The sequence below is a fragment of the Cajanus cajan genome, chromosome 4 (assembly GCF_000230855.2).
Source record: "Cajanus cajan strain Asha chromosome 4, NIPB_CcT2T_4, whole genome shotgun sequence".
NCBI lineage: Eukaryota > Viridiplantae > Streptophyta > Magnoliopsida > Fabales > Fabaceae > Cajanus > Cajanus cajan.
In genome coordinates this window covers 13,155,044-13,171,313 of record NC_138520.1, presented here as the reverse complement: position 1 = coordinate 13,171,313, position 16,270 = coordinate 13,155,044, and the positions used below count along the sequence as shown (strand labels likewise).

Below are 16,270 nucleotides of genomic sequence, written 5' to 3'. Positions count from 1 at the left end.
AGACATAATATTAGGAAAACAAAGATGTGTATTCGATAAGGCAGGATTAGGATATAATCCTCAAAGATTACAAAAGAAATACAAAAATTTCTTTATACCCTCACAAGTTACTAGTTTTCCATTAACAACATGTTTTTATTGTGGTAAGAAAGGTCATAATCCATCAACATGCTATATTAGAAAGAATTTTAGCAATCTCAAGAATATGGTTTGGATTCCTAAAGGTTCTTCTGTTAATACTAACAATAAGGACCCAAAGAAAACTTGGGTACCAAAATCAATCCATTCTTTGTCTTGAAGGATTCCAAAGACCAAACTTGGTACATTGATAGTGGATGTTCCAAGCTCATGATAGGAGATACTTCAAAATTCATTGACATTACTCCTAAGAAAAGTGGACATGTAACCTATGGAGACAACAACAAAGGAAAAATACTTGACATTGGAAGAATAGGTACAAATTTCTCAACCTCCATAGAAAATGTCTTACTTGTGTATGGTCTTAAACATAGTTTATTAAGTGTGATTCAATCATGTGATAAAGGTTTATCAATTATTATATTATAATTTATTAAATTATCAATTATTATATTATAATTTGGTAAATTATTATCATTATTAAATTATAAATTATTAACATTAAACATTATTAAAATTATACATTATTAAAATTCTAACTTATTAAAATTATACATTATTAAATTTTTAATTTATTATAAAAATAACTTATTACAATTATTATTTATTAAATTTTTAATTTATTAAATTTTATTTATTAACATTATAACTTATTAGATTTTTAATTTATTAAATTTAAAACTTAACTTACATTTTTTAAATATTATTAAATTATTATTATTTAAATATTACATATTTTTTAATTTTTTAATTTTTTTTAATTTATAATTTAATAAAAACAAAAAAGAAAGGGTTGCCCGGAATTCGGTTCCCAAAAACCAAATTCTGGCAGCCACCGTGTCCCACCGGCGGCACGTTCTTGATCGGAATTCGAGTAACCGGGAGAACGAAGTCTGAAGGAAACAGTAAATAGTATTATTTAGGTAAATAATTTGGATGGGGTCCAACTGTTTAAATATATTTTAAAAAAATATATTTTTAAAAAAATTATTTGCTTCAGTGATCAAATAAGGCCACATCTGTGAAATATTTACATAAGAGAAATATAACAAATTAAATATATTTAATTTCATGAAACTATCAAACCATAACAATTATAACAGTAATACAAATTCAAATGTGTTTCCAAAGTTATACTTCTTAATTAGGGATGACAAATATATCCGTACTCGTGGGTAATACCTGAACGCGTCTCGACTTTGACGGGGAATACCCGATTTAACCGGGTACGTGTACAGGTACGGGTAAAACTCGATATATTAAATCAGGTACGGGTATGTACTTACCCGCCCCGTACCCATACTTGTATCTGTGCTCGTTCCTATTTTTAATTTAATACCCACTTTCAATTTAATTATATTAAAGAATTTTAACTTTTTTTATGTGTGATTATTTATTATAATATAAGATAGAGAAATAACTTAATTATAATTATAATATAATAAAAAAATAATTTAAAAATATCATTTTTTTTACAAAATAAAAAAAATAAAAATAAAAAATTGACGAGTACGAGTACGGGTACGGGTATACCCGATACCCGACGGGGATGGGGATGAGGATGGGGATGGGGATGAAAATCACATACTCGTATGGGTACGGGTACAGGAACGGGGATAAGTTTGACTCACGAGAACTAGAACGGATATCATGAAACTCGTATCCAACCTACCCGTTGCCATCGCTATTCTTAATTAAAGATTGACCTATGATCTCTATCATAGGTATAAAGTCGCTACTAGATGTATTATTTTACTTTTACAGGGGTCGATCTCCTAATTAGAAGGAATTATGCTTTTTTATAAATAAAAAAATAATTTAAATATATTTTTTATTTATATAAATTGATGATTTTAATTTTGGTTCTTCTAAAAAAATTTCTTTATTTTTCATCTTTCTAAAATTTATAAACATTATTTTTGGTCCTTGTAAAATAAGTAAATTTTGATTTTGATTCCTTTAAAATACTTTTCTTTAGTTTCCATCATCTAAAATTTAAACTAATTATTTTTAGTCCCTAATGATCATTTTAAGATGGATAAATAACATTTATTTGAAGGACTTATAAATTTTTTTTAAAGGTGTTTGATATCGATATAATATCAATCATGATTGTAAGTAACACTTAAGATGATTACATAACTTTTTAATAAATAAAAAGTCGTTAAAAATGATTACATAAAAATAGAGACTAAAAATAGTAGTGTTTTAATTTTATAAGGATGAAAAACATAGAAAAAAATTTATAGAGACTAAAATCAAAATTTGCTAATTTTATAAAGATCGAAAACATATTTAAACCTAGAAAAAACTCACAATGACAAATGATAAAATAAAACTTATAAATTAAATATTATTCATTGTTTCAACTTACAGAAATAAATTATATTTTTTTTCTCATATTTATGTCCTAAGGGGGGCAAAGAGGTAGGTTGAGGTGAGGTCACACACTTTTATATTTTTAATTAATATATAATAATAATAATAATAATAATAATAATAATAATAAATTTAATAATATGTCATGTGTATGAATTGAGTTGAATTTACAAGTGATGATTTAATTGTAATATAAGGTTACTTTTAATTATCAATAATTTATTTTAAAAATTTAATCTAAATATAAAAATAAACAAAAATGATTGATTGAAAGGAATAGGTGGTAAAAATATCAAAGATAAAGATAAAGATAAATTTTAAAAAAATAGTTTAAGATAGTTAAAAATAAATAAATTTATTGATTAGCTACAAAGATAGTATGTGAAATGCATAGAGAAAATAAAATATTTTTTATAAGCAAAAACAAATATTAAAAATGTCTACATGAGAGAATAAAAAAATCGAGAACCTCACTATCCAAGTTGTGCATTCTAACTTGAGGAGTGGTAACGTGGTAGTAACATTCATAGTTTTAAAAACCGGACCGGTCATCGAACCAGTTAAGGTACTGGGTCAGTGGGTCAAAGGTTGAACCGGTGGGTCACTAGTTGAATCGCATGACTCGATTTTTATTTATTTTTATTAAAAAGTATTCATATTAAATATATTTTATACTTATAAATTTTAATAAATTCATATCTTATTTTAAATTTTAATTTTTCTATCTTATTTAAAATTATTTTTATTTTTATTTTGTAAAAAAATACATAAAAAAATTACATGTTAAACGGTATATTAATACAAATTAAAAATATAAATAATATGTACATATATAAAATGCTTGCAATTAATATCAGAAAATAATATATGTAATATTTACATAGATATTGCATTATTAAATATATAATTTAAAATTAATAATATACTATAAAAGTTATTTAAGTTGTATATATTACAAACAAATATATTAGAACAAGTAGTCATTGTTATATTTAATAAGACTCATTGCTTTTTCATTAAGAGATTCAATTTTCATTATTATTTTTGTGATTTATGGTCCCTTAAAAAATTTATAAAAAAAAAAAAGTGGTTGAACCGGTTTGACCCACCGGTTCACCGGTTGAACCGGAAAATTGACCGATTCAATCCGGTTTGAAACGGGTTGACTGCATAACCGATCTAACTTCAGATTCGGACCGGTTGGACCACCGGTTCCCGGTCCAACCGGTTCGACCGGCCGGGTCGGTCCGGGTTTTAAAACACTGGTAACATCAATGCTCCTTTAAATACATTATATTTTGTTGTTTAAATTTATTAAAAAATAAAAACTTTTTTTGTCTATGAAAATCAAAATTTGGTATTAAGAAGTTTGCAACACACTTATTTAACTACTTGGATAATTGATTAAAATATGAAAACTATAAAATTAGAAGAGATGTTCATTAAAGTAAATGTAAGATTTGCAAATTGTGTAATAAATTACAATCACAATATTATAGTAGAAGATGTGTTATTAACATTTCACTCATAAATTGATTAAATTTAAATCATGCTGAGTTCTAGCAAAACATCATTTTTCACCTAAATTGTTCCTAATTCCTATATTCCTATATTATAATTGAATCATCACTTTTTATTAAATTAAATAAATAAATTTTAATCGTCATTTTTTAATGAACATATTTTGAGCAACTATTCTCTTTCTCATCAAGTTCAGTGATATCTCCTATTTGACTATCTAATTTTTATTTTATTTTTTTTATAATTTTCTTTTCAAACACTACTATTTAATAGTGCACATGTATACTTTGGTAACGTGGACTTTAGCAAAAAAATAAAAATGACAACAAAAGAAATGTTGGGGACTATAGATTGTTTCTGCATGTGAATGTGATACTGCAGCAAATTAGACACTACATGAGTTTTATATATTTGAGTTAATTTGTTTTCAACTTTATGGATTAAAGGATTGGAATCTGAATCATAAGGAGAATTCCTAAATACATGCAAATCCTCTACCATAGAAACACCCTGTTTAACCAAAATATAAGCAATTTGGTTTGCTTATGTGTAAATACCTGATAGACACCTCTTGCTCATCTCCAACCATGTTAATTACATTATTCACCAAAGAATAACAAAGAGTAGCGTTTCTAACACCCTTCATTGAGATATGTTAGTGATATAACAAAATTACTTTCAATCAAACATTTTCCAAAAAGTTGCAATTCTTTAGTTAATTTTAAACCATGATAAATTGTCCACAATTCTAATTGGACAACTGAACAATGTCTCAAATTGACAGAATATGCAAAGACAAAAGACCAAATGCTATTGCATACTATATCACCACATGAAGTTATCCCATTACTTAGCACCATCACAATTCAGTTTATAACTCTCAATAGGAGGTAGAACTCAATTGATGGGTAAAACTACCTGAACTCAAATATTTGTTGGTGGTTTTTTCAGGGCTGTGAATCACTTTTTAAAACAAATTATATAAATGGGATTGTTTTAAAATTATTTATATTTTAAATTATTTTTGTCGATGTTACTATGAACCATAACAATACTAATAATGTAAAAAAAATTAATTTTATGTTTTTTCTTATAATTATTAAATCATAAGCTAAATAAGTTGTATAAGAGTCATTATAATCAATAACAACACTATTAAAGTCATTATTACTTATATTGACTTATAAAATAACACCATCGTATAGAGCTGATTATTTTTTTATGTTGTTATAGGTTATAATGATAAATAAAAAATTCTACAATTCATAGTATCTTTTTTTTTTTTTTAAAAAAAAAAGAAGAATAAGAAAATATGAATGGTTTATTTTTTTTTAATGTTGTTAAATAAGTCTTGCATATTTTTAACTTTTTAAAATTAAATTATCTTTATTCATTAGTTTTTTTTAAATAAAAATAAATAAATAAGTAAATTAAAAGAAAAGGAGGAGGGGTTTCGCTATCATCACCAACGACCTCCAAATTTTTTCTAAAAAATTTAAAAATTAAAAAATTAATAAAATTACAAAAAATTAAAAATGAAAGTAATATATTTTAAATTTTTTGGATATATTTGTTAAAAAAAATCTTGCATATTTTTTTCAATTTTTTAAAATAAAATATCTTTATTTATCAATTTTTTTCTAAAAGAACTAATCAGAAAAATAAATAAATAAGAATATCATAAAAATAAAAAAAATAAAAAAATAGGGGAAGGTAGCTATGGCCACCAACAACCCCCAAAATGTTTTTTTAAAAATTAAGAAAAAGATAATAAAAATTACATAAAATTTAAAAAAATAATAAAAAAAGTAATATATTTTGAAGTTTTTGATATATTTGCTAAAAAAATCTTGCTTATTTTTTTTTCAATTTTTTAAAATAAATTATCTTTATTTATCAATTTTTAAAAATAAAAAAAAAATGAGGGGCGGGAGGTCATTATAGCCACCAACGACCCCCAAAATTTTATTATTATAAAAAAATCATTATAATCTATAGTGATATAATAAATAAATAAAATATTATAGCCTATAACAATTCAAAATAAATTATATTTTTAAGCCAATCACAAATCGTTGCGATCGAAAATGACATTATGATAACGGCATCATTTTGTTACTATTGATTCTAACAATTTTAAGGTGACACACTGCATAACTTTACATGACTAAATTTTTTTTAAAAAAAATGACTTAGATCATAACAACACCTATAAAAATAATTCCAATAATCCATTCGAGTAAATATTTTATAAAATTATCATTAAATAGCCAAAAGCTTATGTTGATCGAGCTCGTATCTCATGAACAAGTCATCACTATTAAAAGTATCATTTTGGAATACGCATATGCCATACAGCATCAAAACCCCTCACTCTTCTAATGGATGAGAATCCTTTAACCTATCAAAATGATATTTGTCCCGTTAACTTCTAGGACAACACTTGGCCACTAAACTAACAAGTTTTCCTTTTACTTTATTATAATATTTAGGAGGTATAATTCCCACGAATCCTTGACTAAAAAATACAAATATCAAAGCATTTCTATCAGCAATCTAGTACCAAGTTTCTTTAATATAAAATAAATGTAATAATATATATTTTAAACTGGAACCAAATTTACATTTATCTACTGCTAGTTTGCTACCAAATAAAATAAAACATAATATATATAGACTTAAACACAATAAACTAATAAAAAAACATTTACCTTTTATGATATTTATTATATAAAATGCATTTGAAATTATATATATATATATACACACATAAGAATAAGTCTAGATTAAATCTATAACTCATTCCACATCAAATTTTAATAATTTAATCATTAAATTTAAAATTCTTGATGTATAGATTAAATCTATAAATTAAAAAAAAATCATTTAATACTTCATTTGATTAATTTAAATTGATTATTAATCATAAAATCATTTTATACATTAATTTGAGTTAATATATTAAATAATTTTTAATTTTTTTAAAAACTAATAAACTTGATCTATACATTAAAAATTTTAAATTTAATAGTTGAGTCATTAAAATTTGATGTAAAATACAAATTATTGAATAAAATAAGTCTAGATAGATTTATTCTTGAAACAAACGAATCTTCTCTCTATCTATCCATATATATATTCCAATTTTAATGCCCATTCGTATATCTTATAACATACGTAATTTTTTACGAATATTCATCGAGTCTGGATTCAAATAACATATCGAAAGACAGCAGAGTTCTACAGAGCCACAAACAATAAACTAAACTTCTGTAATGGCTTGTTGCAGGTAAAAACATTTGTTTATTCTTTCCATACATGTTACCTATCTACAAGTAATTAGAGGCGCATAAATAAAGTACATGAAATCCATAGAAAGTTAATAACTCTACAGTCTACACTGAAATCAATATCGCCTACCACCAGCTGTTGATAGAAGAACTCGATTTGATTTCCTTCCTTTCTTCCCCAACTCATTTGTCTTTGCTGAAGCATTTGATTCTGCTCTTGATATAACATTCGAGTATGATTGTGTCTCCCCGCTTCTCAAACCTACAGAATCACAGCAGTTAAGAACAGAACATTTGGGCACTTGAACACCTTGATTATTCGGTTATATATCACAACCAAATTTTGGCTCGCAGAATATATCAAATTGCATCAACATATAGTACCTGTTATGACAGAAGAATCGGTGGTCGTATTGTTATTATGTAGACCACTAGTTTCTGGAATTTGTAAGGATGGAGAATCATGACCAGCAGCAAACCCGAGCCTGGTAACATTTGAGAACGAATTTCTCTCCCCAGATAAGGGAGGACTTGAGGATATAGTTGAGTTTCCTAGAGCTGAACAAAACACAAATACAAAAATTATATATATCATAGCACAACATTAACTGCAACAAATGAATAAAATGATAAATAAAACGGAAGAGGAGGCAGCCTCAATAGCCATAAGGCCCAAGTACAATAATTGAAATTAAGACGTGCAAGTATGTAACACTCGGAACAAATATAACATACATAATTCATTCATTTTCTCACACACCATATTTCTACAATAGAATGATTCCCAGTCATGTGACCAAAAACTCTGATAGAGGTCCAACATTAGGCCCAAAGGAAGCCCACGACAATGGTTGGTAGTATATTCTAAATGAGAAGGGTAAATTGGGCAAACGACAAGGAGAAACTGTTGTGGGGAGTGGAGAATTCCAAGGGATTACCGGGACTGTTGGGAAGAGTCGGAAGGAGGCAGCATCAGTAGAGGTGGTTTTGGTGTGATTATTAGCAGCATGAAGATGGAGAGAAGGGTCCAGAATTGACAAAAAGTTTTAGGTGCTTTTGGTGGTATTCTTTGATTGAAGTAAAAGTTTCACCTCAATAATCCACATAATAAATGTTTGCCTAGAAGATCAACATAGACCACCAAGGTGAAACTTCATTTCTAATAGAAAAATAGTACCAAAAGCACCTAAGGAAATATATCTAAGTTTAATTTATCCAAGAGTTATTATCCTTTTTGGTACTGTGCCATCAGCTGCTCTTGGGGAGCCTCTCCTATACTTTTTTCCTTGTTCTTTATTTTTGTTTCAAGGTTTATTATTATTTCCATTGTGGAACTACCTTTGTAACAAATTAACAATTATCCTCTCGAGGGATTGTTAATAAATAACAGCAGAACTTTTATCAAAATAACCAAATTCCTCCTTCAACATCCAAAATGCAGATTACCTTCAAAGTCAGCCATGGAGAATGTTGGAGGATCATCGCGAGAAGTAAACTGAGAACTTAATGATATGGGAAGAGAATAAGCAGCAGTAGCTTCAGCTTTTATCTTATCCTTCTGTTCCTAAAAATCAAGAATATAACATAATTTCAGCAAAAATCACATTCCAGAACATTTGGATAACAACAAAAATATATGGATTTAAGACATACGATACCATAAAAGAATCAAAATACCAACTGCAGGCCACTTGCAATTAGAAGGCTGAGGCCCTGTTTTAGTACCATAAAAGAAATTACAGAACCTAGGTTCAACTGTAATCTTAAAAAAAACAGGCTCTAGATTCAGAAGCCTAAAAGATAAGTTTGCATAACGCAAAAGCCTAGTCTGGCCCAATCCTGAGAAGATTTCCCTAACATACAAAGTCCCCTACTTGCACACCAGACAAAAATATAAAATCAGCTTTTTGGGAGAAAATTCATTCCATAACCATCATACCATTTATACACATCATAAATGTGTAAGATGCGAGTCAAGGTTCAAAATCTTATAAAACTCCACTCCACCATAGATAAAATATGATGGGCTACATGAATACCTTTTTTGCAAGCTGCTTCCTCTGAGTTGCACGCTTCTTGATTTCATCCATAAATGGGGCCAGTGCTTCTGGAGGCAACATATCACTTAAATCAACTTCACAAAGCTGAAAAAATTAGCAATCCTCTATTATGAATCATCAAAAAATATCTTGAAAGTATAAAACTCTTTTAACAGGCACCTGAAATGTTGTGGTTAATGGAAAATGACTAAGGAATCGGTACCGCCTCCTCATGGCCTCAGACTGAGTAACTGTCTCCAATTGCAGAATCCTTCCACTTATTCTGCAATCAGTAGATTTTGGTCAGAAAACATTTAGTGTTCATCAATGCTCCTCCACATAGAAAGATGTCCATTCAAGATGAAGACATCAACCATAAACAAGCACAGATATCCTAAGCAACATCAACTAATATCCTCGGACCTACACTTGAAAAGACAATTGCTACCACTACTACTAGTGTAGACATCAACATATTTAATGAAATGGATGAAAATTAAAGTATCATCTATTAAAAATTTGGTCTTTGATAGAGCCCAATAGTGATTGGCCCATTAAGCCAATGGCCCTAATGGATTAAAGGCTTTGTGATTATTGTTGTTGTAAGTCCTCATAGGTGTTTCTTACTGATCTTATAATTGAATGTGTTTCTGTTAAGCAGGAATTACAAAAAACTAAACATCATTTGAATTTAATGCCATCATTTTAGCCTGTAGCTAATATTCAATTCTATTTTGAAATCAATTGTATATGTTATAAGAATTGACATGAATAGCATACTGGTGAAACCTTATATATTTGTATTTGTGACTTTGTGTGCCATTCATCTTATGCAACAGTAGACTTAATTTTGTATGTAAATAATATTAGTGAAATTAGAAGTTCTTGTTGAATGGTGCATATATGTTTATAAACCAAAATTGAGACTTGACAGTTCATTTTTTAGCTCAAAATAATAAAAGATCAACACAATGCCAATATCATTTGACCTTATGCCCACAAACACATTTTTTCCTTCACTTTCTAAGCATATAGGAGAAATATAAGTCCAAACCTGTGAGGAAGCATATCATAGCTCCCATAATGATGAAGCAAACACTTCATGTTCAGAGGATGAAGAATTAGATGCTGACCATCAGCAGCCTGAAATAGACACATGAGCATGGTAACAACCAGATGTCACCATTAAAGCTGACTTTAAGCATAAAGCATTCAGGGATTGCTCAATAAAACTAAAAGCAGCAATTTCACATAACTGAGAGGATCCAAGAGATAAAGGAGTTTAGGATAGCTAGATAGACATGATTTGACATCAATGGATAATTAAAGTTCAAATTCAGTATGTTGCCAGTAAGGGAAACAAAACCAGGCTTATATCAGCAGCATCCACTCATACAACCAGCTCAACTAAAACCGACAACCTTGGAAAAATAATACATCTATAGATTACTATGAAAAATATCACTGATTAACACTTTTATGGATAACGATGCCTTCAAGCTTTTATGATTAAAATTGGACACAGCAACAACATTATTTTGACAATTAGGAAAATCTCTCTCCCCATATTGATATTGTTACAAAACAATCACAAGGTACAAGAAAAATCAGTAAAAAGAGAAGGGAGGAGCTGAGAGACCATCATTGAATGCTGAAATAGTAGCATAGGTTAGCAAGCGTTAATGATCTTCAGAGCCTTCATTTTCTTTTAACTTTCATTTTCAAGAAAAGCGATGAGCGATTCTTTCTTCATCTTGAAAAACAATTTCAGAGCAGCATAATAAGATTTCACATTGACCAATTGTTTGCAGAGCAACGTTATTCTTGTTCACCAATACTCATCACAGATGGAAACGTATTAAGTTACTGGTGCTTCAGTTATATTCCATTCCTCATGTTAATCTGAAAATTTCCCATACACTTCAGATTTCTTATTTTAGGCTCCAGCTCTATGTTAGAGGAATAGTGCAAGAGTAAATGGACCATCTAATTTGAGATTTTCCATGGCCTTCGTGGGGCTACGTGATATTTGTTAATGTCTATGAAGAGAGAGATACACACAAAATCTCCAAATGACCTAATCATGTCAAAACCAAACAAGAGAAGATCAATTCCCAGTGTAACACTATAAACTGATTCTAGTATATAGTTAATTAGAGACTTTCTAGGATCTCATACTTCTTGTTCCTAGTCAAAAACAACATACAGGTAACACATTTTAATGTACCTCAACACCAAAGCTCCATCCATCTCTTGAATTGTTTCAGATTTTAGAACCATCAAAACAAATAGTGTCTCCCCCGGGTTCAACCTATAACTCAGCATTTACTGTTGTTAATAATATGGTACAACCAGCTTTCTTTAATAGATACTCAGGTTAGTTTCCTTAAATGCTTTTTATAGCAGGAAAGGTGAGAATTCTCACTGTTCCCCACCAACCTGGTGAATAACATGGGGTTCACTTCAATCTCACCCTGCCTCCCATAGAGCTAATTTAAAAGCACTCATATAGGCATATTGATATCTCCTACATAACCTTTAATGCACAACTTGTCACCATTTCAATTGTTCCCCTTTCCATTTTACTCTGTGCCTTTCCATCCCCTCTGATTCTCTCTAATGTGTCTATTTGTCTTAAAGTTGGGTATACTTAATTTTGATAGAAATGATTTTGGACTGTTCAACATAATTGGGATATGTGCCGAAATATGGGTGCATTTATAAGAGCTTATTTACAGATTCAGTAAGTTAATCTGATGATATAAGCACTTGTGCAAGTATTTGGCCAAACTTATGATTGTCCATAAATTGTTTTATGCTTATTTCAATAAGTTCTCTAGCATAACTAATAAAAACAACTTAGAACTTAAATGAAAACAATTTAACCCTATTTTGTCTTTAATTATTGAAACAAATTGTACAAAAGTGCTTACATGAAAAGCATTTATTCAATAAGCACTTGATTAAGTTGTTCACTCAAAAGCACCCTAAATTTGAACAATATATGCTTATTGGAACACATGCCACAGTGGGAGGAATTGATTCTGTCATCTAACCAAACAGGCATTAAGGCTTCCAAATGTAGCCTCAGTAAACAGTAACACAGTTAGAGCAAGTCAATTCATTTTGAACCTAAAGTGAATTTTTAGAAGCAAGTTCATGTAGCTTCTGCATCAATTGTAGCAATTGATGTGAATTCAAGGGTGAACATGGATCACAAATCACATCCAAACACACACTTAGTGACCTTCATCATCTTTGCAAACCCTTATAATCCTAATCCATCCTCAGTCAAGCAGACCACTTTCAAAAGACAAACTTGTCTGAAAATATCTAACTACATGATGTCAAATTGCTCTGAATAATTTCTAACATGAATAATCAGTTCATACTTCGTAAACACATTTGTAACCAATCAGAAAATTATGAATCAAGAAACAGTAGATACAGAACAAAAAACTAAAACCAACTGTCATATGTTACCTGGTAGAAACTGTATGAATCATTTTCCTTCACATCTCCAACAACATCTGAATGCCTTTGAATACTATTTTTCTCCTCATACGAAGAAGATAAATTCATTTCCTGCTCTATTAACTCTTTCTCAACATCTAAGTTTTGATCTGAACAGGCTCCAGTAGTTGATTTATCCAACATCGTAACCTTATTTTGGTCATGGAAATCAGTAGAGGAAGTTTTTGATCCATTGGAAACGTTTTCATCATCAGTATCCATAGAATTTGCACCTGCTGATGGTATCTGCTGTCCATAATCAATAAGCTTAGAAGATTTTTCACAGTCACGAGACGTCTGCTCATTCCAATACCTCTTCCTCTGTTCTAACTGTTGCATTGCAGCACAAACATAAGGAAGCTTCTCCAGGTCATCAACAAGACCTGAATCAGCTCTGGCCAACCAACCATCTAGATCAGATATTGCATGCCTCACTGAAAGATCCACATCTGATGTAAGAGTGAACTTAGAAAAGGGATCACAGATATCTCCACTGCCCTGTGATGGGATATTTGTCCCTGATTTATTTTTATGCGAAAGAGTAAATGAATCTTTTTTCCGGGTTAAAAAGGTGAACTCAACATTATCTCCTACTTGATACTGTTTGACATTTGTGATGTGAACCGTATATAAATCTTTGGCAGATATCATCACAAAGCACAAAGGACACCTTTTCCAGATATCACCTTTGTGATCCTCCTCACCCATCAATAAGTACTGTAGAATACATGGGAAACAGAAAATATGTCCACATGAGGTTATCTGCGGACACAGGGGATACTCCAAACAAATTGGACACTGAACCGAAAAGGGGGTCAAATATGTCATACATATAATATCTTCCCACTGCAACATTTTATCTGGATCCATCGACTCAGGTGAATAATTTCCGGAATCTAGCACCATGAACTTGAAATTCGCCTGCAAAAACAAATCCTTGTTGTACGGTTTCCTCTTCCGATGCCTTCTTGTTGTAGGGGGAGGAGGAGGACCCCTTGGTTGAGAACGGGATATCGGGTCATAGTGAAAATTCAGCAAGTAATTCCCATTCATTGTCTGAGCTTTTCTCCCAGCCGAAGGGGCACTTCCATTAGGATTGACAGACCCATGAGTTTGTTGATTTCTATGATTAGAAGAAACCATTCCCGTTCCTGCCCGCCTTCCTCCATGACTCCTAGAACGTGTTCTAGAGTTTTGCTGAGGTGAAACCATCACTTCACTTGGAGACCCTAATTCCATCACCTAAACACACAAAAACAAAACACAAAATCCTACACTTCCATCAGACCATAACCTCCCAATAATTAAAACACAACCAAACCCCTAGATAAGGAAAACCAAAACACCTTTTCGGAAGATCCACCAGAATCCTGAGCAGCTGGAGCCGATGAACCTAACGACAAAATCGAATCACTGAATCAGTTAAACAAGCAGCAACAGAAAGCATTCAATCCCCCAAAACAACACTCACCAACTGTTAAACTCTCAATAACAACAAGCAATCAGCACAGAAAATGGATGATTATATTTGGCGGGAAGAAATCGAGAAGGAACCTGGGTTATCGGAGATCTGGAAAGATCCGAAAGCGACGTGGAGCGGAGGGGAGAGAGAAGGGAAGGGTTGAGGAATAGGGTTAGGGATTCCATGTTGGGGATTAGGGTTAGGAGATGGCGCAGACGAAGAGGAGGAAGATGGTGCTTGGGTTTGTGAGGGCAAGATGGACATGAAAGTTCTGGAAGGAGGGTTTGGGGTTGGTTCCTGCGTGATTCAGCTTCTACTTTACCAAACTGCGCTATATCAAAACACCTTTTATTTATTATTATTGTGTTGCGCGCTTCGCTGGGTATCTTTGCCGCATCTTCGCCGAATATCGCTTTTACCACCACCACAATACTACAACCATTTTTCGTTTTTTCCGTTTGCCACATATTATTATTATTATCGGCGCTGATTGTTAAAAAAATTGGAAAATAATATTATTGAATAGACTTTATCTATACGTATTATAAAAAAATAGATTTTGATAATTAAAATTTGATTTTGATTTTTATATAAGATATTATTATCCTTATATTTAATAATAAAAAATTTAAAATTTTTCCAAAAATAAATTTTTATTTTTATATTAGACATTATTATTTTTAGATTTAAATTATTAATAAAATATATTTCATATTTTTAAATTATTATAGATAATACATTTATATATATATATATATAATATTCGAATAATTATATTATATGAGAGTATTTTTTTAAAAAAAATCTTAATAAGAGAATTAATAGATGTTATTTTAATTTTATATCTAATTTAATTTTGTTTATTATAATTATTCATAAATTAAATTTTAATATTTTAAATAAATTATTAATAAATAAAATAATTTTATACTTCAAGTTATTTATCATAAATCTAAAATATAATTTATATATTTAAAAATATCTACTTAATTAAATTATTATAAATATTATCTATATAGTTAAACATAATATTCATTTTTATATATAATTTATGATAAATTATAAATATATTATATATAATAAATATAATTGTATATTGACAATATATAATTATATTTATTATATATAATATATTTAAAATTTATCATAAATTATATAAAAATAAATATTAATGTTGAATATATATATATATATATATATATATATATATATATATAATATTGTTCTGATTTGGAGAATATTTTAAGGTTTTTTTATTTAGACACTCTCAACTAAAGTTAGAACATTCAAGAATATAATATGTTCCTCTTCTCTCTAAGTTTAAAATTTTTATATTTGATTATTATGGATTAATTGGCTTTGAGATTTTTGAGATTTGATAAGGTAGTTATTTATTAGTGTGATCTTAGTTAATAAAAATAAGATTTTATTTCAGATATAAACCTTAGGTTGAATTTGTTCTAACATCATTTGGAGGTCTGGTTACTCAATATATTGGAAGTATGTTTGGTGAAGTGATCGGTCACAACCTATTGACTCGATGTTTAGAATACTCAACCAAAACATCTCAATCAAGTCCTTTTTATAAGCCTATCTCGAATCATATCTAGAATGATACATTTGTCCACCAATCCTAAGCTGATAAGGTAAAGGGGCTTGACAAAACTGTTATACATCTCTTTCAAAAACATCATTAGTATGTTAATGCTCGAATCAATTGTTCACCAAGGGCACTCAGTCAAAACCTTTTGAACAAACCCATATTGAATTATATCCAAAATGGTAGAATTATATTTAAAATTAGTACATATAAATATTTTCAAATATATAAACTATATTTTAGATTTATAATAAATAATTTATATTATAATAAAAAAAATAATTATTGATAATTTATATTAAAATATTAAATATTTAATTTATAAATA

The 16,270-nt window shown here is 29.2% G+C and overlaps 1 protein-coding gene across 2 annotated transcripts; it reads right to left on the bottom strand.

Moving 5' to 3' along the window:
• Positions 1-7,296: 7,296 nt before the first annotated feature.
• Positions 7,297-14,721, bottom strand: LOC109801871 (RING/U-box superfamily protein). 2 transcript variants are annotated; one of them, XM_029272069.2, is made up of 9 exons: positions 14,435-14,721; positions 14,227-14,273; positions 12,851-14,122; positions 10,422-10,510; positions 9,548-9,650; positions 9,368-9,472; positions 8,775-8,892; positions 7,713-7,886; positions 7,297-7,590 (listed from the first exon to the last, which is right to left on the bottom strand). In XM_029272069.2, the coding sequence occupies exons 1-9, from the start codon at positions 14,604-14,606 to the stop codon at positions 7,445-7,447; spliced, it is 2,226 nt and encodes a 741-aa protein (XP_029127902.1). In that variant the 5' UTR covers positions 14,607-14,721; the 3' UTR covers positions 7,297-7,444. The 2 variants fall into 2 exon arrangements, with proteins under 2 accessions (XP_029127902.1, XP_082928395.1); XM_083072269.1 differs by having other exon boundaries at positions 14,352-14,477.
• Positions 14,722-16,270: the final 1,549 nt, after the last annotated feature.

Bases quoted from the DNA above. Each gene is read 5' to 3' on its own strand.
- LOC109801871 (XM_029272069.2), bottom strand. From the start codon at position 14,606: ATGTCCATCTTGCCCTCACAAACCCAAGCACCATCTTCCTCCTCTTCG. The intron at 10,511-12,850 runs GTAACATATGAC...TGTCTATTTCAG, and splicing joins ATTCATACAGTTTCTACCAG to GCTGCTGATGGTCAGCATCT. The intron at 9,651-10,421 runs GTTTGGACTTAT...TACTGATTGCAG, and splicing joins TATGATATGCTTCCTCACAG to AATAAGTGGAAGGATTCTGC.